The sequence below is a fragment of the Theobroma cacao genome, chromosome 8, assembly GCF_053813885.1.
Source record: "Theobroma cacao isolate CCN51 chromosome 8, ASM5381388v1, whole genome shotgun sequence".
Lineage (NCBI taxonomy): Eukaryota > Viridiplantae > Streptophyta > Magnoliopsida > Malvales > Malvaceae > Theobroma > Theobroma cacao.
In genome coordinates this window covers 5,791,764-5,817,590 of record NC_142646.1, presented here as the reverse complement: position 1 = coordinate 5,817,590, position 25,827 = coordinate 5,791,764, and the positions used below count along the sequence as shown (strand labels likewise).

The following is a 25,827-nucleotide window of genomic DNA, read 5'->3' as shown; positions in this document are numbered from 1 at the left end:
ATAAAAAAAAAATACGTATAATTAAAAGTCTATGTTGATCATGTATATGGGTCCATGGATGGCAACGAAGCAAATGCTATGACATGGTTAGACTGGTGAAGCCACATCCCTATCACGACATCAAGAAACTACCCTAGAAATCCCATATATAGGGGAATGTTTCATTTTCTTCTTAATGATCTTAGATGGATACAACTGGATGGTCCAGAGCCTCTAACAAAATGAAAATGATATAAGGAATAATTGTTCATATGGAGATTCAAAGGGGCTAGCTAGAAAATATGGAAACTTAAAGAGGGAGAAAAAGAAAAACAAGAAGAAGGGGGCATACATATCCAATCAGTTGAGGAACTGGAGCAAGATATGGCTAGTCTTGGCAAGTTGCTTATCAGGTTAGCTCACTCCAATTAAATTTGGGGTTTCCTCAGGGGACCACCCACACTTTCTTTTCAATCTTCATATTGATATATGTTTTATTATTATTAAGATTAAAAGATGATTTTTCTTCTCTTTTTCCCCCCTTTGCTTCCCCTCAAAAAATCCTGCTTTGGTTTCAAGACAAGTGATTTTTCCCAAACCTGCTGTGAATCATGATACATGGGGTACCCACCTTAGTGTTATGCTTTTGGGTATGAAATGAAGTGAATGTGACTGGAACTTTGATCTGGTCCATGTTCATAACTTTGGAGTTAGCATTACCTTTTTTATTTCTTCTTTTTTCCTTTTAAGAAAAATAATATCAAGGGTAAAGTTATAGAAACTACAATCTATTCCAAACTAAATTAGGGAACCTAATATTAACACTTTTGTACAAAGGAAATGACTTACAAACATTCAAAAGTTCAAACCCAAATCTCAGATTTTTTCAAGAATTGAACTCATTATTAAGAATTACATGTGTAGATGTATTATTGATAATGTTATGGTTAAATAATCAAAACAAACTCATTTGGAAAAAATTAGGTGATTTTCTTACATTTCTCATTTTTAGAAGAAAAAAAAAAGAAGGGGCCTAAATTGGGAAGGCAAAGGATTCAAAACTTTCACTGTTGTGTACATACAGAGTACAAACTAAGGATTGAATTAACTCCACATCAAGATATAACAATAAATTGAGGAAACAACACCAGACTGTATTGAATGATAAACCAATCTTTTTTTTCTTTCTCTGCAAACTCTGAATACACTGTGGCCATCCCTTTGATTAATATTTCAGTAGCAGTGCAAACAGAAAGAAACAGTTAGATCCAATATGGCATTTCACCATCAGCAATAATTTTTTCTTTTCTATTTTTAAATGTAAAAATAGAAAAAAAAAGGGTACATCATAAATCATTTGTAAAATCAATGAAAACTACATTTACATAAAAATTCAACACAAAAAAGTTAAGGATAGAATTTGGCTATGAAAAAGATATTAACCTTCATTCCTCTACACACAAATGAATTGAGTTTCATCTATTTGTTGTGTATGGAAAATTGAAAACTTTTTCTTTCAAAATGGTAAATTTCTTACCCTTCACCTTTGTTGAAGTAGTTTTAGAAAAGAGACCCAAAATTCTTTTGATTAATGCAAAGAGAAATGAGTTGGAAATTGGAAGGATGGCATTGTCCTTATGCAAGGGAAAGAAGGTGCTCCAAATATCAGAAACACAAGGCAATTAAATAGCTGACCCAAAGAAAAAAGTGAAAGTAAAGCTAGGTAAAAGGGTTAATACCTAAAACATTCTAGGACAGGTGTCAACCCCAAAAACTACACAACTGGATTTATAATTATATGCTCAACCTTCCAAAGTGGGAGTTTTCTTTTCCTTTGGGCCACCCCTTATGAACCCTTTTTTTTACAATCAAAATTTCAAATGCCAGTCTCAGATTTGGGGAACAAATAAAGAAACTTTAAATTAAACCCAAAATAAATAAATAAATGAAAAAAAATTATAAAAAGAAAACATTGTTTCTGCAACCAATCATACCAAAGAGTGAACTTTGAATCAACATCATGCAAGGGGCCCCTCTGTTCAATGTTTTAATTTGGTTATTAGGCCAGCGATTTCTGTCCTCTTAAACCTTTTAGTAATTTTCCTTTAATCATAATTATTCCTTTTGACGATTCAGTATTCTACCCTATAATTTGTGGGTAGTCAGAATATTGTTTGAAAAGTGTCTAGCATTTGTATTGGTATTCTTTTCTATATAGATTATTTAGCATTGACTATATTATTACTTAATACATACTAAATAATTTAAGCAAGAAATCTTCATTTTCTGTGGTTGCAACAACAGAAAAATCCTTAATCATGTGCCGTGTAAGGGTGAACTACTTTTTTCCTAGAGGAAAATGGGCCACAAATACATTTTATTGACATGACCAATGAGCATGGAGTTCATTACATGGGCGTCAAGACAATGCTTGAGATGGGGTAGGAAATTTGCCATGGGTAACTATAACATGGAATTCATATTTCCTGTTTGTTCAGGGATGGGTGTGGATGTATGCACAAATGGTCTTCAACAAGGTTAAGAGGAAGAGGAAATTTGGGGGTTGTCCAAGCCTTACGAGCACATTCTCACATGGAAGGGAGGGCAAGGCTACCAAAAATGTGGAGAGAGAGAGAGGGTCAGGTCAACCAATTAGTATATCTTTGCTAAAGCAGAAAAAGAAAAGTTGGGGATATGATGGGTATGAGTCGAGAAGAAAGGATCCAATTATCAAATTTTAAGTCCAATAGGCTCAATTCTTTAGGGGCATAGACCATAGACCCTATATCCTAGTTACCCCTCTTTGACTAACATTTGATGGAAGAGTTTGCTTTCCTTTCACTTTGCTTTTTGGTTCAACTAACCAAAACTCCACTTCAGGATTCCTTCCCACTGTAGAGTACCTTTTTGCCCCTTCTCATCCCCTAAAAGAGGGAGCATTCTGAACTTATATGAATTTACTGCCTACCCTCAAACCATCAGCTAAGCATTTATAGTAATGTAATGTAGTACTAGTGCTTGTAGGCTTTAGCAAAAGGGTATCTAATTGAAAGCTATATAAAAAGTACTCTTTTTCCATGATTATGGCTTTGATTTAGTAGAAATTTTTTTGGAATACCAAGTTGATTAAGGCCCCTAGCTCATCATGTCATAGGAGGGAACAAGCCACATGTTGTAAATTGAATGGTTGATACCCTCAATGGCGCTTAGAGGCCCTGTAGAGATGTGAGGGAAATAAATTTTTGACAGCTGACATGTTTGCTGATCCTGACCAGGAGAGTGTCTGCACCAAACCATTCCTCCTTGAAAACAAAACCTCGTCACTCAAACTCATTCTTCTGCAGGTCATCGAATACTCAAGGCAAGGCAATAAACAAAACTCCACCAAATATCTTTAGGCAAAACATAAAAAATAAAAAATTGGAATGCCTTGTTTGTGTGTCCCATATTTAGACACATAGCAGCACAAGGTTAGGTGGACCAAAGACCTGTTGCAAAAATAATTAATCATCATTATTGGGTTTCTCAGCGTGCAATTAATCTTTAATTTTGCTAACGAATACTCTAACGAATCACGTTCACCGTACACGTAACTTCTTTCACTTTCAGCAACCCAGGATTAGTCATTCCCGAATCCAAATACAGTGAAAACTCATGCACAGAACACTAAATGTTCAGCCCATTGACTCAATGGACACCCATTTCATTTATATCTATTTATCTGTCTATCCTATCTGGATATGGTCTTTTGCTTGAGCTGTTATGCGACAAATGGCCTCCCATGAAATGAATGGCTTTTCATGGCTGAAAATTCTCTTGAAAGTTCCTGTTGGCATCAGTGAGGAGCCAGCTGTTAGATACACAAGGGGAAAGGGAATTAGTGCGACTACTAAGGCTGCTGGCGCTGGGTCTCATAAAAGTGCAGGTTTAAGAATCAGTGGACTATTTATGGGTCTAAGTTGGAGAGGGACCATCGTCCTAGTTTTATGGTTTTGGCCGTCTGCACCATGGTCCAATAAGCTTGATTCTAAGCCGAAATTGCATTTAAAAGTGGGGCTCACACTGTTTTTTATCATTGAATATATACATAAAAAAGCCGGTAGTCTTGTGTTTACCGAAGTTTTTAAAAGAAGAAAAAAGAAAAGGGCGCAGTGTTGCTTTTCTTGGCTTAGGGCTGGCTAGGCCACTGTTACAAACTTGTGCAGAATTTGGAGGCAACGCTTTGGAGCCAATCAAGAAGAATATGGGGGTAGGCTAAGGCTATAGCCCCACATTATTATGCTTTTTATAGTTCACAAGTTGTAAAAGTGTTAAGACAACAACTGAAAAATCTTATATTTAAAAGCATTGCGGCTTGGTGGCCTAATGACTTTGTTAGGGAAGCTTAGGGCGGCCATTGTAGTTCAAAGCTGCATGTAATCATGTTCTGTGAACCCGGAAAAGAAGATTGAAAAAAAGATTCTGATTTTCAAACTCATACCGACTGGATTTGGTCTGTGCACTACATCATTTAGTAACAGAAAACTTTATGGATTAAAGCTCCATTTTGGCTAGTTAATTATGGTTTCTTTTAAGATTCCTGTTTTTTATTTATAATAATATGGCAAGGCAGGTATTATCTGCTACTTTGGTTTTAAATGGTTTTACTAGATTCGATGTTAATGGAGAGGGAGAGCAGAGTTTGGAGCTGAGTACAAGTATGAATAGGGTCTAACAAGGTAGAAGCAATGCCTGCTTGTCAGCTAATTTACCAGACAAAATTGATCTTTGTGTTTGGAAAATAAGAAACCAGCCAGAAAGCGAAGACATCTGACAGTGTTTCTGTGGGTATTAAATATATAGTTTGTGCATAGAATTTCTTTCTTCAACGTTTCTGTGTTTGGAAAATAAGCAACCAACCCAATCATGTGGAGAAACATAAGCAATTAATATTTATTTTTAACTACTAAAAATTGTGGCGGAAGCTTAAAAACAGCACGCCTGGTGGGACTCGAACCCACAATCGTCTGATTAGAAGTCAGACGCCTTATCCATTAGGCCACAGGCGCCAACTTAAGCTGTGGAACCATTTTACAGTTTTGGAGACAAATTGTTACATTATGTGCACATTTGATTTATAAAACAAAATAATTATTATGAAAGAATAGAATACATTTTTAATGTAATTTGGTTTATAGAATGAAATTATTATTATGATATTATTAATTATTCCGAGTTTCATGGAATTCAAGTAATTAAGTAATATGATTCTGATATTATTTAGTATACTATCACTAGCAAGTAGAACTTCCTAGCATTCCAACTTGGACGACAAAATTTTTTCATCTCTTTTTAGGGTTACCTCCCTCTTTTGGCGAAAAAGGCAATGAGACTCCTATTTTCATCTCTTTTTATTCTCCCTCATAGTGTTATTCTCCCTCATAGTGTTATCTCCCTCTTACTAAGCACAATGTAACAGGGGATCATCATCAAAATCTTAGGTAAAAAGAGTTGAAGATTCAAGAAAAAAAGAACAGGCGTGGCTTCACTTTCTAAGAAAATTCTTTAGTTGCAACATTCACATTTACAGATCAACACCTAAAAATCCTGTTACTGAATGAAGCATCACATTTTAAGCGAATTAGCAGAAGCAATCAATTCGTGTCAGTTAGCCTCAAAAATTTCTATCATTTAAAGCCGCTTGATGTGTCATGAGCATAGTCTTGAAAACACAATGGACATTCCAGCCATATGTCCAACAAGCAATTTGGTCATTTGCCTCAGTGAGTTCATATTTGACTTGATACTGTTATTTTGAGTCTTTCAGCATATCATAGAGCACAAGTCTGTTATCCTTGCCTGTGAAATGTTAGTGGAAGGGAGTACCCTGAAGTTGCCGTTTCGCAAACAGGTCAATGTCAAGTCTGAGTTGCTCGTCATTATCTGCAATTATCAATGGAGACAAGTCAGAATGCAGTAAAAGGGGCAAATTCTTAAGCATGCTTCAACTACGTACTTGCAATTTAAAGTCCATTACTAAAAAATACTAGTTGTTTTACACCCCCCATTTTACCATTCTTGCTGTTTCCTACTTGTTGTAGCAAGCAGAGTTATCTATGATTACAAGTAAATCCAACCTATCTGATGCAAGATGCTTCAAAAATGGAGATGATATGGCATTCTGATGAAGAATACACTATATTTGAAGTCAGATGTGGTGAAAATGGGGTACCCTCTACTGGTGATAATAGAAATTATCTTTCTAGTTTTCATCTCTTCATGGTAATTATTATATGGATTAAAAAGAGGTTCACTGAAGAATTAGATAATAAGGGCTTTGCTGCTTTGGCCCACCTATGACAAAAAGAACAGTAATCATCACGAAATGAAGCCACTCAAGAATCATACATATACCTCACATGCATTTGTTCTGTCATTGCAGTTCCATCTTTTGCTAGGGATACAATCAATGAATGTACACCATCCGCAATAGTGGTTTATATCAATGCCTCGGAACACTGCTTCAAGACATCCAACAAGTCTGCAAAGGAAAGAAGCTCCACCTATAAGATCTAATGCGTTGTGAAAGGTGAACAACAAAAGAATTCAGCTTGACATTTAGGTGAACAAAACTTACAGAATAATAAACAGTAGAAGAGAAACGCTCCTCAGAATGGGCCTGTCCGGCTTCAGCTTCTGCTTCAAGTTAATGGAACTTTTGACACTATATTCAAAAAGGCCTGCTTTGTTTTTAGACAATTGTCTAATCTGAGGGGTGAACAAAAACACAAATCCGAGTAGAAATCCTGACATAAAAGCTCCAATATTTGCAAAATTGTCAATGTATGGTAGCAGACCAAGGAGGAAATTGATCGCAAATACTATGAAAACTACTGCTAGAGCTGCACACTGCAATGAACCACAGCAGGGATCGGTAAAATACAAGGTCAGTTGGATATAGACATAAGCAGGCACAAGGAGAAGAGTGTGAAGCACCTTGTTTGTGTATACTTTCCAGTTCCGAATAATCCCAGAAAGCATAGCTCCAAGTAATCCAAACAGAGCATCGGAAGAAGTAACCACAGGACTATTTCGAACAAAAAGTGAACATACCAAGCTACCAAAAAATGCAGATAGTAGGTAGATTATCCCAATCCTCACTGTTAAGCAGAAGTGAAAGAACAATAAGCTTTAACCAATCGTTAGCCAATCAAAATATAGCTTTTTTTATTTTTATTCACATGATCAATGCAAAGTGACGGTTATGCATATATCAGAGAGCATTGGTCTTACAAGGTCCATAATCTCGCTCCAAATGAATTCCAACAAAGATTATACAGCTGATGTTGATGGCAAAGTGTATGACCCCAGCATGTAACCAGGGACACACAAAGAGTCGCCAAGTTCGGTGGTTCTGAGCCAAATCTGCCCTTTGAAGTGCCCCAACTTTTTCTAGACTGCAACAATACAAGAATGGTTTCAGCAAGAAAAGTAAGGCTAAAGGGTTGAAATAGCAAAATAAGACCAATACAAATCCAGAACCTCGTTTTCTTTTTTCTTGAAACAGCAGTCCAACAAAAAATGTTAGAGATGACAGGGTAAAAGGTTTCAAAAACTTTACATGACAACAAAAATAAAGTAAAATTATTCATCTGTTCTCCATTATTCCTTAGCAACTTAGTGACCAAAATCATAGCAAGTGGGCTATCAATTAGCGCTCATAAATAAAAAGAACAAAGAAACGGGTTATCAAACCTCTTCATTAACAAATGGTTCAAAGCACATTAATTAACTAACATTTCTTTTTCATCTTGAGTCTTCCCTCAGCTTCCAATAAACAATCCCCAAAAAGAATACTTGAAAACTCATCAAGTTTCAAGAAAGAAAACCCAAGCAAAAAGGAAATGAATTACTGACGTGGAAGCAGAGGGACCGAGCAGGGGATTCTCAGAGAGAGGCTGAAACAGAGCACTGCCGAGCGAGAAATAGTTGAAGAGCATGGTGGTTATAAAAGCCAGGAGGTGGAGGATGACGAAGATAGAAATGAGCCATGTGTCCGATGACCTCTGGCGGTAACGTGACTTGAAGAACGGAAATCTTCCTTCTGGCTGATTAATGCTTTCGGGGTGGTTGTTGCCCAAGGAGGGGGAGATTGGTGGCGGTGCTTCTTCGCTTTGGGGCTTGATTTCGATCTGGGTGTGGGGCTGATTGGCTGGGGTAGCTTCTTCCATTGAGAGAGAAAAAGAAAACACACCAAAGAAAAAAAGGGGTGTTTTTCGGGGTCAAAAGAAAAGAGAAAGAATTTGGAGGTTCTTGTTGTTGCCTCCCAATGCCAGTTAAGGTCTTAACCGTGGTGGACAGCGAGACAGAAGGATATTTTTCTCTCTCTAGAAGGTTGGGTTTGGCGGGAATTTCCGTTGAGTGAGGTTATTTTTCATCTTATTTTGAGTTATATAAGTAATGAATGGCAGGACAAACAAGTGGATCCGTGGCGCAATGGTAGCGCGTCTGACTCCAGATCAGAAGGTTGCGTGTTCGATTCACGTCGGGTTCAATTTCCCTTTTTTGGATTTCATCCATTACATTTGGGCTGGGCTGATGAGATTATATTTGGACCTTTGAAGACGAAAAGAAAACCAATATATTAATACAAAAGTAATGAGAAATTTTATATTTGGGCCTTTGAAGACGAAAAGATACCAAGATATTATTACAAAAGTAATGAGAAATTAATCAAACTAAAAGCCTTGGGGCTCCAACTCATTAAATAGATCAAAATCTCAAGCAAATTGCAAAAAATAAACAGCTAGTGAAAATAAGTCCTTTGATTACAAAAGGTTGCCAACCGGAATCTGCCCCTCCCCTTTTTATCCTCATTGATGTGAGGGCTAACCACAAGGCGGTGGTCCAACAGCTATATATAACAAATCACACAGCATATGATGAGGTCATTGAGTTCTACTGTAGCTTATCATAATAACTCTATAATATAATATTTGCTACTTATAATTAAACTTCTATTGGTCTCTTCCCGTGATATTTTTAAAATTATACAAATTTATTTACATAAATATTAAATATTTGATTAAATGATTGATACATACTATCAAAAAATTCGATTGATAATTGTTACAAAATTAAATTCGAATCCTTTTTATTTATTCACGTGTGCTAGGTTCGGTCAATCATATGTTATAGGGTTTTACCAAACTTGCCATGTTTAAGGAATTATGAGTCCAAATTTGTTAATCTGACTTCACCAGAAAAAGGATAAAGACACAAGTAATATTATCCAATAATTTACTCCAAGTGGAAGGAACAGACCGACGAAGTTGTTGACTGGCAAATTTCTTTATAATATGAATTGAACGCGGAAAATTAAAAAGCCGCTAATTCTGATTTGTTCCATTTAAAAATCACAGCTGTCAACTTCTCCTCTTCGTCTCATAAAGGAGAGGAGAAACAAATTTCTCCCCAAACAGTTCCATAGATACTGATGAATATTTCTCTATAAAGTATTAATGGTCGATTTGAATTTGATGTTTGTAATATTTCAATAATAAGGTTTTGATCCTTTACTCTAAGTTCATTGAATTTAATTATTATTTTTATTAAAAATTGATTTAAAAATAATTGATAGTGGTGTTAAATTTTATAAATAAATTTAGTTGCATGACTTTTTTATTAATGATGTGATATGTTAATTTGAACTTTTTTTTAATTTCTCAATACACATTAATAAAAAAATCTTTTTAATACTTTTAAAAATATATTAATTATTATTTAATTTCAATAATATATAATACTTTTAGATTGATATGTGTCATGTAATAAAAAAATTAATTCATTTCAACATATTATGTCATCACAAAAAAACCATGTCGTCCAAATTCAAGATAAATTCCTTTCAAAAAAAATTATTGCCAATTATTTTTAAATCAATCTTTAATAAAAATGTATATACTATATTTATTAAAACTGGAGTAAAAGGACTGTAATCACAGTCTGGAGATAGTGGGAGAATCAATTTTAGATTCCTAGATAATACTTACTTAAGCAATTCGGACTTTTTGATATATGATTTAATTAAAAAGAGTATGTATTTTTAGTTGATAGAGTTAAGTTTCATTTTTTAAAGTTAGTTAAAACTATATTTATATAATAGTAATATTTTGATATTAAATGGATTAGTTGACAGTTAATGTAATTAATGTATTGAGAAAAAAATTTACCTAATATGATAATCTTAAAGATTATATTAAGTTGACTAAAATTCTTTCTAAAATCATATTTATAACCATATAAAATCAAAAGACAACACATGGTATCTTTGATATTTTAAATTTTTTTTATTGTTAAAGGCATTTCTGATTTTTTTGATATATTATTTATTTATTTATTGCACTTAAAAAAGGGGGAGGGAGGAGTTACAGGAAGAGAATTAAATGAAAACACACTTTTTTTTCCCTTATCTTTCCATTTTGCTCCCTCCTTTACTGTATCTTTTCTTTTTTTCGTTTTTAATTATTTAAGAGATTATGATTTGTAATAAATTGAAAAGAAAAAAAAGACTAAACGATTGATTGGTCAATCAATTTGTATTTGTATTTTATTTTTTAACACAAAAATTATAATTCCTAAGCATAATGTAAAGGGAGAAAAATATTTATTTATTTTATCAAAAGAATTACTAATTATCTATAAAATGTATCTCCGCGCTGAAAATTTGGGGGAAAATTAGGTGGGGAGAGCTGTCACGTGCCGAGACTACTCTCGGGCCGTTACGGAGCTGCCTTCGCAACCATGTCGTCCGATCTACCAATCATTTCGATGGCGGGAACAGACGGCTATTAAAATCCCTTTCCACTTTTTTCTTTTTTAAATCTTTTTTTTCACAAATTTTAGTTCGTTGAATCTCTCTGATCCTCCTATTTATACACTCCCTATCGCTCAAGTTTACTCAATATACAGACGGGCACTCACCTTCTATTAAGGTCAATTTCTTTCCCAAAATAATTTCCTTCTCTTTTTCTTTTTAAATTTTATATCAAAATCCAAAGTTGTTTAAAGTTCAATTCAGTTAGGGTTTCCTTCTTGCAATTTTATTGAGTTTTTTTGTTCTTCATTTTATGTTAGGGGCATTGAAATGGATTCCGCAGCTCTGCACGAGGAGATCGACTCGTTCTTCGAGTCAGCTCCTCCGCTCAAAGATTCCTCTAAAGTCACCGACAAATTGAAACAATTCATCGAATTCAATTCTCCATCGTCAGGTACAACACCTCGTACCTAATCAAACATGTGTTACGTACTTGCCTACCGTGTACATATAATTATAATTATAGGTATGTATGTCCTATGTTATATTCAGGAGAAGGCAGAGGCAGGAGGGTTGTGTGCGTGACATCTGGCGGAACTACGGTTCCTCTGGAGCAGCGCTGTGTTCGATACATTGATAATTTTAGTTCAGGGAATAGAGGAGCGGCTTCCACAGAGTAAGCAATTGTAAAGCAATTTAAGTTGATATATTTTAATTGGGGGTGGATTTTTTTAACTGGTTGGATTTTTTTGCAGGTATTTTATAAAGGCTGGATACGCGGTTATATTTTTGTATCGGAGGTGAATTTGATGTTTGTTGATGGATTTAGATATGGATTATGTTTGTTTATGGTTAGTGGATAATTATATTGGTTCTTTTGTGTGTGCGCAGGGGAACCTGCCAACCATATTGCAGGTCTCTTCCTGAGGATCCTTTGTTGGAATGTTTTGAGATCGCTGATGATGTTGATATTCAAGGTTTGGAGATTATCTTGACCCCGAATTATATATCTTTTTTGAATGCTTCTCTTGTTATATACATTTGAGATTGGTCATTACTCAAATGCATTTAATTGGCGACCTTAGGTTAGGATAGGTCTTTTTGTGTCATTATATGGGTTACGTTAACAGTTTATTAAAGAAATTTAAGGGAGGGGTGGTGGTGGTTCATCATAGTTAATAGAATTGGAGTTCTTTATTTTATGCTGGCTTTGTTACGTTTTAATGACATTGATTTGTCAACTTTTAAACTAAAATATATGATAAAAATAGCTGGTGTTTCCTACTGAGATTATTGGGTTATGTGAAATATTACAGTGCGGCAACCACATTCTGAAGCAGTGAAGGGGGCCATTAGGGATCATCATGCTGTATGGACTGTTCATAACTTCATATTACTAATTTTTCAGTGTTCTCACTTTTATTTTATGACCTCAGTTTGGCTTTTGGCCCTTTTAGTTCATGATTGCAAGCCTAATTAGCATAACAGTTAGCCTTTTTGTACTTTTGTTGCAGGCAGTAGCAGGCGGTCTTCTTTTGAAACTACCCTTTACAACCATTTTTGAGTATCTTCAGGTTTGGCTTCAATAAACTTTTAAATGACTCCTTGAGGTTCTTAGCAGTGACTAACAATTTTTCCTTATATTGGTTTTTTCAATTTTTGCCTTACATCTTCTTTGAGGTTTCGAGATTACTTTTGGACATCTTTGTATGTTTGGGAACTAATAATATGTTTTTCATTGGTTGTGTTGGTTTTGTAATAGCTTTAATTGTTTGGTTAAGTGTATTTATAATTTTGGCTTGCCTTATATGCTTTTTCATGGGTGAGCTACCATTTTGGTTATAATAGCTTTGACTGCATGGCGTCCCATCTATGCTTTTGGCCAAGAGAACTATTGTAGCTTTAGCAGAAAAGGGCAATGGCTCTCTATCTTTATGAATACATGACTTGGAGAGAGATTTTTCTGAAGTGAATTGTAGGAGAAAATGTTAGGCAGTGTACTTTTTCTCTATATTTGGTAATTGTAGAGTCCTCATGGTCTTTAGATAGTGGCTCTTAATTGTACTTTTTGTGATTATACTGTAATATTAGTGAATCCATCCAATTTTCAAAAGAAAAAAAAAATATGAATGAATCCATCCTGTGCAGAGACCATCTCTTATATCTTGAATGCTTTTTTTTGCAAGAGCAGATGTTAAGGATAATTGCATTATCAATGAGAAGCCTTGGGCCTCATGCAATGTTTTATCTTGCTGCTGCAGTCTCCGACTTTTATGTTCCATGGAAGAGCATGGTAATGATTCAAGATAATGATCCTCTTCTTTTTGGCAGACTGAAATATTATTGTCATTTGAATAATCTTTTTATCTATCTCTCTATTTTGTAAAGAAGACTGATTAATTGCATAGGCAGAGCACAAGATTCAGTCAGCATCTGGCCCTTTGGACATGCGACTTATGCAAGTGCCAAAGATGCTCTTGGTGCTAAGGACGGAATGGACTCCCATGGCTTTCTGCATATCATTCAAGGTTAGACACGGTGGTGCACTTGCTTTAATGTTTGCTTTGAACGCTAGGACTAGGAATGATTGAAAAGGGTTGTTGATTCGATTGGCTCTAATTTATCCTGTTTTGCCTAACAGCTTGAGACGGACTCAAAGATTCTCTTAGAGAAGGCCAGTACGGCTCTTAAAAAGTACGAAATGCATTCAGTTGTGGCAAATGAGCTGCTGACCCGGAAAGAGGAGGTCATAGTTGTGACAAGCGGTGGGAATATTTTGGTTCACCGTGACAGGACTCGTACTGGTTCTGATGTGGAGGATCCTCTGGTTGAACTCCTTGTTGATAGGCACTCAACTTACATTAAAACAACTAGCACATGATCTTTAAGCAAACAGGAGGTACTTGATATACACTAGACGACTTTCAAAATCACATTTTACCCCTTGAAGTTCTCCATTCTATTGAAGATCTTTCGACATTGACACAGTTTTCCTTGTGCCACTGTTATAGAGTCTGTAACAAATTGTTTTCCTTCCTTGATTGTAACAACGTCTGCAACAAATTGTACTAAAAAATTGATAGCAGATACTGAACTCTGGAAGGAACTGATGAGCTGAATAATTTCTGTATGGCTAAACAAGACTTAGCCAGAGCTTCTGTTTCTTTTCCATCTTAAAGAAAAATGGAATAATGAATACCACTTGAAAATTTCCTGTCAAAAATTATTCTTCTGCTTTTTCGTTTACCCTTTTTAGCGTTTATTGAGTAAAATACTTCCATAAAGATGGCTGAAAATGACCTTTTTTTTTTTTTTAATTGAATACTTGCAAATATCCATATGTATCCGACGCACAATTGCTTACACATAAATGCTGCTGTTAGGCAAACATGCAGCCTGTATTGTTTGAGTATCTGTTCAAACTGGGCTACCTGCTTACACCAGAGCTACATGTGTGTACAGTGTATCATGGCAAACACAAGCTAAATTTTCCACGTCTTTATTCCCATGACCTAATGCTCACGCCCAAATGTTTTAGCCCACCAAGCAGCAGGCCTACAGTTGGGTCAGAACCTATTAAGTTTAGCATGCATTTTGTTCAAACGTGTTAGTCTTTTAAATCCATCTGCTGCATTCTAGAACTGCAGTGTGAAAATGCAGAGGTTCACCAATAGTTCATAAAGAATAGGACCGGCTTTTAAACTGGTTCCCTTCTATGTTCACCTACCTGACTCATTTGGTCACCCTGTGCACCGACACATGCAGACACCCAACACCACACACGTAAGAGTGGAGAGGAAGGAAACTTTCAATCGTAAATAACAATTTCTTTCTTATATTTGGAACAATTTTATATACAGTTTCTCCTTTTCCTTTCTTTTAAGCACAAAAGTATGTATATGCATTGGGGATCTACCATGTGCTACATAAAGAATTAAATGGTGGCCCATATATACGAATTTTTCTATTGAGATTCATCATCTGTATCAAGTTCAAGGCCTTCTGCAGCTAAAAGCTGATTTATAACCTTCTTCTTTTCTTCCTCTGCTTTCTTTCGCATCAAATCCCTCTTCTTTAGCACAAGGGTATGCCGCTTAAGAGTATTGCTAAACTGTTCCATTGATGCCTTCTTTTCTTTTGCCAAGATTTTTCTCTCCTCTTCAGGATCTATCTGAAATTCCATCCAAACAAAACTTCTGAGAGATGTGGCAACATGAAGTAATGAAGCATAGAAATAGCAACTATCGCAAGGATTGAGACACCACCCGAAATTAATTACAAGCTCAGGACAAAGGCCTTTCCAAGTTCATCAAATTCTAAAGTGGAAATCTATTTCTTTAATGCTAAAACATGTGTGTACTTAAATTTATTTCAATGCCCTGCACTGGGTATAACTTCCCATAAATAAGATGGTAATCAGGCAAGTGGAAAATCTAGAATATGTTTAGAAAGCCCCCAAGTACATTTAGATTATTAGAATTTCAGAATTAGTACCTTAGAACGAGAAAGACGGCGGACACGGAGATTCAACTCACGCTGCTGCTGCTCAGCCCAAGCTGCAACAGCCATATCACCCCGCTGATCCCAAGCTTTTCTCTTTTTCATAAGCCACTCCATCCACGCTTGAGATGCCTGGAAGAATGGAGAAAATGGAAAATGCCACTCTTAAGGGGCTAGCTAACAAAGTAAAATAACGATAGAAAAATCCGACTTTGCTTAAGGCGTTTTAAAAACAATTGTAATTTCACCATTCCAAACAATTAAATCAATACATTACCTCTAACATCAAGTTCGTGTATTAACTTGATAAGCCATTATTTAGATTCAAAGAAAAACTAATGCAAGAAAAACAAAAGGGCAGTGAAAGTACTTATCTAGGTTTTTGGTAACAAAATAAATAGGAAGTCTGTGTACAAATCCCTTAGTTTAGAATTTTGAGATTCAAGTTAATAACCTAAGTATCTAAAATCTAAAACAGCAAGGTTATATAATTGTAAACTATGAAAACAATTTGGATTGAAAATATTAGATCTTTCACTGCACAGCTTATGTCTACAATTTCAAATTTGATATTTGTTTTGACTCTTAAAATGATCACAAAGCGCATAGTGTTAAAAACCAATTTAAAAAATAATTGTGATGACTACTCCACAAGAAAATGCACATCTAAGTAGACTGACTCCATTAGAAAACATCTAAGTAGACCGAAGCGAAGTTTCATATCTTACCTTCATCGGATTGACCCGGTTATCCATATCATATTGTCTCCGTCTCTCCACATCTATGAGCAATTCATAAGCAGCTTGAATCTTAATGAATCTTGCTTCAGCAGTTTCACCTTTTTCAAGAGCCCCTTTACCATCATAGACTTCAATATTGAAAATTGATCAGTTAGTAAGAACAGATGCGAAATTTTTTAAGAAATTGCAGAAGTGGCCATGAACTTCCAGTGAAATAGATAAAAACATCTATTATAGCATCCAGAAGGAGTCATAAAGGGTTAAACTTAACATGACATAACATTGTTACACTCTCCTCTCAACAGTCTCAGATGCTAATTCCTATTTGGTGCAGACATATGCGTTTCACATGGAAACATTGTGCCATGAGAGATACCCGAAACAATTCCTGAGAATAATAACCTCCCATCACCGCATAACCACCTTGTAGTTTAAGGTATCAGTCACAACTACTAGAAAAATGGCTACCGGAATGATGAGCACATGCTTAAAAATGAAAGGATACAAGATGCCATCAATTAACCTAATATTGAAACCTTAGACGCATATTTCAGTTGAAACTTAAAACAATTTGAATGTTTCCAAATCAATATAAAACCCACATACCATCAGGATGATAGAATTTGGCCAAGCGCCTGTAGGCAGTTTTTATCTGCTCTTCATCGGCATCCCTTTCTAACTCTGTTGTTTAGAAATCAAAATTTCAAATATAATTGGATTAATTACGCAAACCAAAACACAATAGATTAATATATGGTTTTTGTTTTCCTCTGCAATATAACCAAACTTTAAAAGAATGGAGCTTTTTCTCATCAACCTAACACGGCATAAGCTTAAAAATGCAATAAAATTAATTACCAAGAGTTTCATAGGGAGATTTTTGATCGGTCCAATTCGATGCCCTAACGAGAGTCCTCCTTTGATTGACACGAAACCAGGGCTCCTTCCTGCTCAAATCTCTAGACAAATCCAACCAAGGAGAGAACAAAGATGGCCTAATATTAGGATTTCGAAAGGAAACCCTAATTCTGGATCGAGCTTGATGCTGGTGGTGGTGGTGGTGGTGGTGCCTGCTACAACACATGAACGAAGAAAAGACCGTGTGCGGTCTACAAATTGTCCTCAAATTGCTCATTTCCTCTTCTCTTTTCTGGGGTTAAAAATGAGCTTAAATTATTAAAAAATTCAAGAAAAATGAGAAGCAAGATTATAGGAGAAATGAAAAATTAGGGTTTTTTGGGGGCGAAAGAAATGGGGATTTTTGCATGGTTGAGTAAGAAAAACAAAGAAAGACGTGAAGGAAGTGACGAGGTTCTGATAAGAACATTTGAATCTGACCGAATCTTGGTTTTTTTTTTCCTCCTCCATTTTTTGTTTTTGTTTTTTTCTGTCAACATATATTTTCATTTAAATATTTTAATAAAATCTTTAGTTTTTTATCGAATAGAAGTAATTTTGAGATTTTTTTAAATATTTTAAAGATTTTTTAAAGTATTTTGTCAAATTACTTTAATTTGATAAAAAATTAAAGATTTTAAAAAATTCTAAAATAAATTTATATTTTTTTATATTTTCAATCAAATTCTTATATTTTTATTTTAAACTAAATATATACTTATAACTAATTATTGACTAATTACATTAAAATGATATTTCTAATTTTTATACTTACTTCACATTATGTAAATGTGACATTAACAAGTCAAACTAAAAAATCATATTATCACTTTAAGAAATATATCAATTAATTTTTATTTTTGTTGACCGGGTTGAAATTTGTGGACGACCGGCGCCTCTTGCTTTGGTTTAAAATGGAAATACATTACACGGTTGACGGTTGTTTGTGCTAATCAATTGGTATTTTTGCAACTCTTTTTGACTCGTATCTTAGGTGGCTTTTTTATGGCTTATTTTTAGAAAATTCAATGTTTTAATTTCTCCTTTTTGTTCTCAGCTGATGGGTTATGGCAGAACTGGCTCCTTGTTTGTATATTGCAAACCATAGTGGGGTTGAACTTTGGGCTGAAGGTTGAAGTACAAGTCAAGTAATGGCCCCAATCCAATTTGCAGAAGGTCTAAAGGATGGCTTATTCTGGCTAATGGTTCACCTGTAGCAGGAAAAAAGAATCCTTTTTTCTCTTAATTTCTGATAGTATCATGTATCTTTTGTTCCACTAACTTCAATAATTCAATAATGCCAAAAATAGTGTAAAGACAAGCTTAGTAATATAGTTCTCCGCCTTCCAAACAATACAGTACTATACAACACCTGAAAATCTAACTTTAATGACCTAAAATTCTTCTTGATACACAGCATAAGGATTCGTATTTACAGGTTTTATGCTCAAGAAGTTTCTTTTGAAAAATTATAAGCACATACATATTGTAGTTCATACAACAGGACCTCCAAAAATCCATTTCTTACCAGTTGAACTACACCCTACATATAATTGCTGGTTCTCTAAGTTCTATCTTTACAGACTAGGCAGGTTCACGTGGACGGGCAGCCCAAAGTGAACTGAGAGCACGTAGGCGATGAAAGTATTCCCCCAAGGCAAGTAAACCTCGAGCTGCTTGACGAGTTGTTAAGATTCGAGCCATCTGCTGCAACGTCTGTTGGCGGAGGTGATCAGCCTGTTTTGAGGAAAAGCACATTCAAAATCCAGTAAAAAAGTGTAAATTTAGGGCCATATACTAGAGCAAAATTCAACATTCTAAATAACATTCTCTTTTTCTTCATATGTGTTTTATGGACTCTGTTTTTAAGAGTTTAAATGGTTAATTAGCATTCTGTTGAGGATATCGCGGGTGCCTGACAACTGTTACAAGACTCCAAGGACGGATGAACTCCATGTTGAAAAAGGATGTTGATAAAGCCTGAGGCAAAGATTTAAAGCTTTTCTTTCAGGATGGAATCCAAAATTTAAAGCTTAGTAAAGATTTCTCTAAATTCCTTGAAAGAAAAAATCCCATTCTCCCACCTCCCGTAAATTCTGAAAGCACCTAAGAGTCAACTTCATTTATTATTATTTTATGTAGACTAAAGGAATTCTTTTTTGTGGGGTATATTATTACCCTTCTTGGAGAAATCAGGAAGTCAGGCGAGGCAATTTGCTACAAGCTAATCTTCATGTAAAAAAAGGAGCCACAAGTTTTCTTTCCCAACCCCCACTGCCCTTCAATTTCTCATTTAACAGATTGCACTTAAAATATATTTAAGATCAAGAAATCAAATGCAGTTAAAGGAAAGAATTCACGGGGCACTAAATGGTTCCAAGCAATTCATAACAACAACTTGATGTCCAATCAAAAAAGTTATTTTTTTTAAATAATAGGACAAAAAATTTAATGATGAAAACGTAATGTCAAACCTGGTTTACAAAGCCCTCTAAGGCTTCCAACTTATCAATTGCAGCAGCCATTTGAACTCTGTAGTTTCCTGAACTCAAATCAGCTGCAACACTCTGGGCCAAATTCTGCTGGAGTTTATCAATTCCTTGGGAAAGAGCATCTTCAGCTTGCTGAGAAGATTGTCGAAGGTTACAGACCTCCAAATGTTGTTGATCAGTCAAGGGCTCAATTTGTGACATGACAGCCTGTACAAAAAGAATTCACAGTTTCATAATTCACGAGTAGAAAAGTTTGTTAATTATTGTTGCATCAGCCCTGCAATAGTTTATTATCATAAGAAGTTATTGATCTCAGTAGGCAGCTCGTATATAGCATTTCCAGGAACAGACAACAAGGTCTCAAGATGGTAGCTTAACGTAAAGCTTATCTGTTATAGTCTTTTAAAGTTTAAGGACCATGCAAAAGAAATTAATGACCTAAAATCTTCAAACAAAATTCATATAGTTAAGGATATATGTACTACTCTTTACTCTTAGAGTAGTCAAAAGATCTGCAGTCTTTTTTGAAATAGAGGGATGATAATGCAAGAATTATCATCTGCAGTCTTTACCCAAGAATTAGGTCCATGATAATGCAATAGAGGGATGATCAGATAATTAGTAACCAATAAAAGATCTGCAGTCTTTTGACAAAAATGAGTTATGAGACGAAGCATTACATTTAAAAGCTCTGATGGGCGAAACCCGCCAATCCAGTGGAAGAAACGCTCAGCTGAAGTTCTCCATATGCCTGAGATCAAATAGAAGATGTCTGCCTTTGCAGCATCTGCTTTCATGCGGAACAAATTGCAATAGTGGTTCAAGCCACTTTCTACCAGAATTCGGAGCTCTATATCAGTAATATGTGCCTGGAGTGCACTTCTAAGTTCACATATCTGTTTATTTTGCTCTTCAACCCAGTGTCCATATTCCATCTCAAATGCAGTGATCCCTGCAAAAGTCAAATTAAACTTTTCTGAAGAAGAAACCAAGATGTGGTCACTGAACATTCACATGGGACATATGATATCCTGAGAGAAACCTTTATTCAGAATTGGTTACTAGTTAATGTAAGATAAGGTAAAATATGTCTGGTTTCTTGGAAGCTATATCAGAGAAATCATCCATATAAACCACGAAATCACATTAACAGATGTGTTTTGCATTGAGAGAACTTCAAACATCATGTTCTTGTGAAAAAAACACTATTCTAGTGACATGTTCAGTAGGAATGGGCTCTGATGGTCCTATTCAGTATTCCTAGCTTTCCATAAGCTTCTGAGAAATTCTGGTCAAAATATAGAAAACATACAGAGAAATAGAATTTCTTCAAATCATCTAATTGCATGAATGCTAATCCTCTGCCAAGTTTTTAAAAGAACCATTTTTTTTTTCTAAAAGAACCATATCCAAGGGCCAAAGGTGGGAAAAGTAAAGAGAAACAGAGTTAAAAGAAAAAGAGACTTCTCTTCTTTTTATATGCAGTTTGTAGCAGGGAAGGGATTCTATTAAACTGGAATTTGGATAGAGAGAAAGGAAAAGCATTGCTATGCAACAGAGGAACCATATACCATTTCCTAGCAATTTGCAATATCCATGAGCCAAAAGTTGCAAAGATATTAGAGTGCTGTGTCTCTCCATTATTTGATGAAACATTAGCAAAAACTCGTATTAATAATATATATATATATATATATTGAGATTCTTTGTCCGCATTTCCAATCATGCAATATCATTACAGGGAATGTCAGAATACCAGAAGAACAAAAACTGTCCAAAATTTATTTCAAAACTCATAGCTTCAAATATCAGATAGCATGATTTTACAAACTAATAAATATGCAAGTATACTAACTTCCATTCATGACATTAGTGAATAAAACCATTGAATTTACCTATGTTATAAAAGTACTAACAAGATGACAAAATCTTGATCATCAGGGAACAATTATATTGCAGTAAATTAAGATGTTGGGAAGCTAAATATAATCTGTGAGCCCATCTCTAAAGCAAATAATATAATTGAAGCAGATGAAATCACAAACCTGAGTTTACAGTTCCAGACAATCCAAAATAACCAGTATCTGATGCACTGCTTATGTATATACCCTGCATTAAGGCATTGCCTAATTGATTATGCATGCCACATCTAGAAACCTGATCAATATTTTCTTGAAAAATAAAGAAATGCATCGTTAATAAAAGGTGAAAACATGCTGGGGGAGAGAGAGAGAGAGAGTGTGTGTGTCTTCACTTCACCTGCTGTCTAGCTCTTTCAAGTTCTTGCTCCAATTGAGCTAGTTTCAAACGACTTGATTCTAATTGTTGAACATAGGCCTGTAAGAAAAAAATCAAATCATAAATATTTGTATATTTCCAAACAATGAAATAACTATAACATAGCACATATTTCATATGGCATGCATTTTCCTTCCACCTTTTTCCGTAGACGACTTTTACGAGCAGCTTCACGATTTTGTGCTAGACGCCTTTGTATCTGCACATATTACATGTCTATAAATAAAAGATAAATACAATTGAAACAAGTAGGAGGTCCGCAGAACAAATAGATTTACAATTGAGGACAGCTACTACATGGCAGCAGAACAGGAACTACACTGCTGCTGGAAAACTCAATTACCCCTGAAAAGAATTTTCTACCTAAGAATAACAGAATCAAGTAATTTACTTTCATTTTTTTAAAATGTACTATTTAGTCCATGATAGTAAAACCTTGGGGAATAGAATTGATTGTACAACGAATTGCATCAAAACACAAACGCTTATGTCTGAACTTAAAATTATATAATACTTGGAAGCATATCAAAAGCATAAATACTCATGAGTAGCACATATGACATAAAGGCTAGTCATGGATAAATAGTGGATAACAAAGCTAGCTTTTGTAAAATGTCCATGAGGGAAGGATGGGTGTATAGTGGGGAGAGAGAGGGAAAGGAGATGCTGTAAACTCATCACCTTATCAGTGGGCTTGTTTGTTTCTTGATCACTTCTGGAAGGTTCAACTTGCTCACAAGATATATATTCAGCCTATGATTTAAATCAGAATAATTTAGTTATATCCTGCAATTGGAAGAAAAAGCTCAAGCATCCATTCATGAAATAAAACCGAATGCAACCTCACCTTGTTGTCTAGCCTAACATCCACCTGCACAATTGTGGATGACCCTGTATTTGGACTATTGTCACTGTTGAAGACATCTCCCCACCTGCTTATCTGGTGGAATTGCTCATATATTGCCATCCTCTTGGTAAGTTCAGTTGATGGAGAGCTCATACTCTATCAAGCAACTGGAACAGAGAACCAAAAACAGACAAACAGCAGATTGATTCATTGTCTTTTGCATCAGAAGAACGCATAACCAAAGAACAGGGAACTTTTTCCTCCTAAAGTGAGGAAAGCGAGTTATGCAAAGATGTCAATGGTAAGACAGTTTTGTTCTTTCCATAAAGCAACAAAATCATGGGCAAGGACACCGAATGGGAAATTTCAACAATGCTCACACAGTTTCCTTACCTCTGCCTATGGACAGATCTCCATGGCTTGATACAATTCCTGAAAAAGATATTCGCAACAACAATCACTTCAATATCAGCAAAAGTGGGCCAAAAGTCACAAAACTACCAAGCAAGTTCAGCTATGGCAGGAGTGATATGAAAAAGCAATTAAGCAGCAGCAAAGTGATTGGTATGTGGATGTGGACATAGTTGGCTTTCTTTTTTGAGGAAGTTAATCAATTGAGTTATTTCAAGAGCATCCCTCACTGGTACTCATTTGAATTAAGGCTTTTTTTTATGGAGTCTGATTAAGGTTTCTGGAATTCTGCACAGGCAATAAAAGTGAGCCCCCCACCCCCCCCCCCCCCCCCCCCCCCCCCCCAAAAAAAAAAAATTCGCATCACTTTTAGGGTAACATCTAATAAGACATCACACAGCTAGGAACATAGCAGGGTTATTAACAAGATGTTCCCTATTCCCTTCTGAACCTCAAAGAAAGAAAGCCCTATTCCACATTTTCAAGCCTCGTGAGTTTTCTATACATGAAAATTTGAATGTGAGGAAACTGTCGATCAACATTTTTTGAGTTCCGGAGCCCAAACAAGGAATCAAAGCCACTAAAATATGCATCTAGTCTTCTTAAAATATTGCCGACAGAGAAATCCCTATGCCCAAATCTTCCTCCAAGCAAAAAGAAAGGCCCAAAGAGTGTCAGTTTGATCAACTAGCAGTCACATAAAGGGTTAAGTATACATTAGTTCATTTCACAATCATGAACTAAAATACAAGATAACCAGCTCATGGTCTGAATTTTAAAAGCAAGTCACCTCCTAAACTAAGCTTCAAGGAAAACTTTCCAGAATTTGGCGCCAAAATTACATGTTACAATCATCCACCAAGTAAACCAAAGTGTTCCTATTTAGCCGCAACCATATATTACCAAGAATCAAAAGATAAGAACATGATCAGCAACAACTCAAACACCACCCTAGTAGACCACAAACTTACTTAACTAATGTCATCAAAAGAGGGAAAAAAGAAAAGATTGAATCTTTCATAATTTCTATCGTTCTCATAAACCCATAAAAAGAAAAAAAAAAAAGACTGAAAATTGAGAAACTTTACTGACTAACCTTATGGATCAACTGAATTATCAAAACCCGTAACTCCTTCAATAACAAAAAAAAGCCCAAATGAACACTCAAAAGAGCTCTGTTGTTTCTGTAAAACAGCAGCTTCCACCACTCCTTGAAAGCAAACAAAGAATCAAAAGCAACCCACAAAAAAAAATACTTAATAAATAGAGAGAAAAAGAAAAGAATGTGTAATATTATTTTATAACGCTACAGTCAAACGTTAACGTCTGAGTGTTCCCACTTTAAAGCAGCAAAAATATAAATAAGTAAGCAAAAGAAAATGCCACAACTTTGAAAGAAAAAATGCGCATAACTTTTTATCCTACGCACCCCATACTCCCTTAACCTACGCCACTTATTACCTCAAGTTGTGTCACCCTTTAACGTCCACAAGTGACGTCAATTTCCGGGGGAAAAAAATATTAACGAACCTTCCCCTAGCCCAGGATTTCCTGGTTGTCGTCCGATGGGGTCCCACGTGGTGGAAAATCATTGGATGGTGAGTTTCTGGGTTGGTGCAGATAGCAGACAGCCACTCACTCTTTGCAAGACTTCTTTCCATTTCATTTTTTTCCCTGATAAGGTGTATATATATATTGAAAGGATTGCTATCTATCAGGATATGATTAGTATATAATGCAACATATGCTTTACTTTTATATACAATTTATTAAAATAGAAAATTTGTATTGAAAATCGTGATATAAATGTTTTTGCGTAGTATAAAATCAAGTTTTTTTTTTTTTATGGTTTTAGATGATTATAAGGTTATTCGCATGTTGTCTTTATCGTTTAAAATTTATTAAATTAAAAATACATAATATTTGAAAAAATCTTTAAATTAGTTATAAAAATTTAAATAAGTCTGTATTCTTTTATTATATTCAATGAAATTCATATATTTTTATTTTAATTTAAATAAATTTTTATAATTAATGGTTGATTAATTTTTATTAATTAAATTATCATTTGTCATTTGATATTCACATTACACTAATATGATACTGATGTGAAAAGTGAAAAATGTCACAAGATTATATTATCATATCACATTAACATATTATGTTTATCATCAATTATAATATTTCAGTATACCACGTGACACAAAATGACAATTGACATTTTAATTACGTCAACTATTAATAATAAAGATTAATTTTATTCAAAATAAAAATATAATAAGTTATTTGACTTAAAATAAAAATAAAAAATTTTCATTAAATGTAATAAAAAATAAAAATTTGTATAATTTTTTAAAATAATTTAAAGATTTTTTTATATATTATGCCGAATAAAAAATTCGTGTTAATAAACATGAAACGAATATTTTTTCATCATTACAAAACAACATTTTCATTATGATTGATAATATATTAAATTTTAATATGTCTATATGTAAATCAAATATAAATTGTAATACAAGAATAACATATATGACATTTTAACTATTTATAATAAGGAGTACATGAAAATCAATAATGGAACCGTAGACCTTGGCACGACACATCTTCTGTTTTTTAACGGGGATAGACGCATGGGACCAAGGTTCTAATCATGACTTCTACAATAATATGGCAAAGCAAATAAAAAGGTAATGTTAATAATTGGATGTCTAATATCTTTTTGTAATATGATTTTGCTTAATAAATTTAAAGTCCAAAGTTAGAGATAATTTCAAGTCTAAAAGCACATTATTATGTACATGATTTTGACACAAACTACTCCTACTAAAACTATATTAAAAAACATCAATCTTATCTTTAAGGTGA

The 25,827-nt window shown here is 34.6% G+C and overlaps 4 protein-coding genes and 2 non-coding genes across 8 annotated transcripts; 2 read left to right on the top strand and 4 right to left on the bottom strand.

Annotated features, from left to right (window-relative positions):
- Nucleotides 1–4,954: 4,954 nt before the first annotated feature.
- TRNAR-UCU (transfer RNA arginine (anticodon UCU)) lies at nt 4,955–5,027 on the bottom strand. The gene has a single exon. It is a non-coding gene; the product is annotated as a tRNA-Arg (tRNA).
- Nucleotides 5,028–5,476: 449 nt separating this feature from the next.
- Nucleotides 5,477–8,282, bottom strand: KOM (Rhomboid-related intramembrane serine protease family protein). Of its 2 annotated transcripts, XM_018125439.2 has the most exons (6): nt 7,876–8,282; nt 7,252–7,415; nt 6,955–7,118; nt 6,596–6,867; nt 6,373–6,499; nt 5,477–5,901 (listed from the first exon to the last, which is right to left on the bottom strand). In XM_018125439.2, exons 1-6 carry the CDS (start codon nt 8,187–8,189, stop codon nt 5,782–5,784), a joined length of 1,161 nt encoding a protein of 386 aa, XP_017980928.1. In that variant the 5' UTR covers nt 8,190–8,282; the 3' UTR covers nt 5,477–5,781. The 2 variants fall into 2 exon arrangements, with proteins under 2 accessions (XP_017980928.1, XP_017980927.1); XM_018125438.2 differs by having other exon boundaries at nt 6,596–7,118.
- A 158-nt stretch (nt 8,283–8,440) lies between these two features.
- Nucleotides 8,441–8,512, top strand: TRNAW-CCA (transfer RNA tryptophan (anticodon CCA)). Its single transcript has one exon. It is a non-coding gene; the product is annotated as a tRNA-Trp (tRNA).
- Nucleotides 8,513–10,713: 2,201 nt separating this feature from the next.
- LOC18592236 (phosphopantothenate--cysteine ligase 2-like) lies at nt 10,714–13,997 on the top strand. The gene is made up of 10 exons (XM_018125851.2): nt 10,714–10,952; nt 11,095–11,228; nt 11,327–11,450; nt 11,530–11,574; nt 11,666–11,751; nt 12,091–12,143; nt 12,289–12,348; nt 12,966–13,067; nt 13,183–13,302; nt 13,416–13,997. The coding sequence occupies exons 2-10, from the start codon at nt 11,105–11,107 to the stop codon at nt 13,653–13,655; spliced, it is 954 nt and encodes a 317-aa protein (XP_017981340.1). The 5' UTR covers nt 10,714–10,952; nt 11,095–11,104; the 3' UTR covers nt 13,656–13,997.
- Nucleotides 13,998–14,577: 580 nt separating this feature from the next.
- Nucleotides 14,578–17,368, bottom strand: LOC18592235 (Chaperone DnaJ-domain superfamily protein). Its single transcript, XM_007018839.3, has 5 exons — nt 16,873–17,368; nt 16,621–16,695; nt 16,003–16,142; nt 15,269–15,406; nt 14,578–14,945 (listed from the first exon to the last, which is right to left on the bottom strand). Exons 1-5 carry the CDS (start codon nt 17,147–17,149, stop codon nt 14,739–14,741), a joined length of 837 nt encoding a protein of 278 aa, XP_007018901.2. The 5' UTR covers nt 17,150–17,368; the 3' UTR covers nt 14,578–14,738.
- Nucleotides 17,369–18,178: 810 nt separating this feature from the next.
- On the bottom strand, nt 18,179–24,295 carry TGA7 (bZIP transcription factor family protein). 2 transcript variants are annotated; one of them, XM_018125849.2, is made up of 10 exons: nt 24,056–24,294; nt 22,942–22,980; nt 22,549–22,715; nt 22,383–22,454; nt 21,841–21,900; nt 21,663–21,740; nt 21,449–21,512; nt 20,084–20,355; nt 19,386–19,610; nt 18,179–18,648 (listed from the first exon to the last, which is right to left on the bottom strand). In XM_018125849.2, the coding sequence occupies exons 3-10, from the start codon at nt 22,699–22,701 to the stop codon at nt 18,496–18,498; spliced, it is 1,077 nt and encodes a 358-aa protein (XP_017981338.1). In that variant the 5' UTR covers nt 22,702–22,715; nt 22,942–22,980; nt 24,056–24,294; the 3' UTR covers nt 18,179–18,495. The 2 variants fall into 2 exon arrangements, with proteins under 2 accessions (XP_017981338.1, XP_088665022.1); XM_088808896.1 differs by lacking the exon at nt 22,942–22,980 and having other exon boundaries at nt 24,056–24,295.
- Between the last annotated feature and the right edge of the window lie 1,532 nt (nt 24,296–25,827).

What these genes read in the sequence shown, in the direction of transcription:
- KOM (XM_018125438.2), bottom strand. Translation starts at nt 8,189, where the DNA reads ATGGAAGAAGCTACCCCAGCCAATCAGCCCCACACCCAGATCGAAATC. An exon ending in CTCGGTCCCTCTGCTTCCAC is followed by an intron (nt 7,416 to 7,875) that starts GTCAGTAATTCA and finishes GTATTGTTGCAG; the next exon opens with TCTAGAAAAAGTTGGGGCAC. An exon ending in CTTCTACTGTTTATTATTCT is followed by an intron (nt 6,500 to 6,595) that starts GTAAGTTTTGTT and finishes TTTCCTTTGCAG; the next exon opens with ACTTGTTGGATGTCTTGAAG.
- LOC18592236 (XM_018125851.2), top strand. Translation starts at nt 11,105, where the DNA reads ATGGATTCCGCAGCTCTGCACGAGGAGATCGACTCGTTCTTCGAGTCA. An exon ending in AGAGGAGCGGCTTCCACAGA is followed by an intron (nt 11,451 to 11,529) that starts GTAAGCAATTGT and finishes ATTTTTTTGCAG; the next exon opens with GTATTTTATAAAGGCTGGAT. An exon ending in CCATTAGGGATCATCATGCT is followed by an intron (nt 12,144 to 12,288) that starts GTATGGACTGTT and finishes CTTTTGTTGCAG; the next exon opens with GCAGTAGCAGGCGGTCTTCT.
- LOC18592235 (XM_007018839.3), bottom strand. Translation starts at nt 17,149, where the DNA reads ATGAGCAATTTGAGGACAATTTGTAGACCGCACACGGTCTTTTCTTCG. An exon ending in ACCGGGTCAATCCGATGAAG is followed by an intron (nt 15,407 to 16,002) that starts GTAAGATATGAA and finishes CCATTCTTCCAG; the next exon opens with GCATCTCAAGCGTGGATGGA. An exon ending in GCCGTCTTTCTCGTTCTAAG is followed by an intron (nt 14,946 to 15,268) that starts GTACTAATTCTG and finishes ATGGAATTTCAG; the next exon opens with ATAGATCCTGAAGAGGAGAG.
- TGA7 (XM_088808896.1), bottom strand. Translation starts at nt 22,701, where the DNA reads ATGAGCTCTCCATCAACTGAACTTACCAAGAGGATGGCAATATATGAG. An exon ending in ATGTTAGGCTAGACAACAAG is followed by an intron (nt 22,455 to 22,548) that starts GTGAGGTTGCAT and finishes TTTAAATCATAG; the next exon opens with GCTGAATATATATCTTGTGA. An exon ending in CAAACAAGCCCACTGATAAG is followed by an intron (nt 21,901 to 22,382) that starts GTGATGAGTTTA and finishes TAATATGTGCAG; the next exon opens with ATACAAAGGCGTCTAGCACA.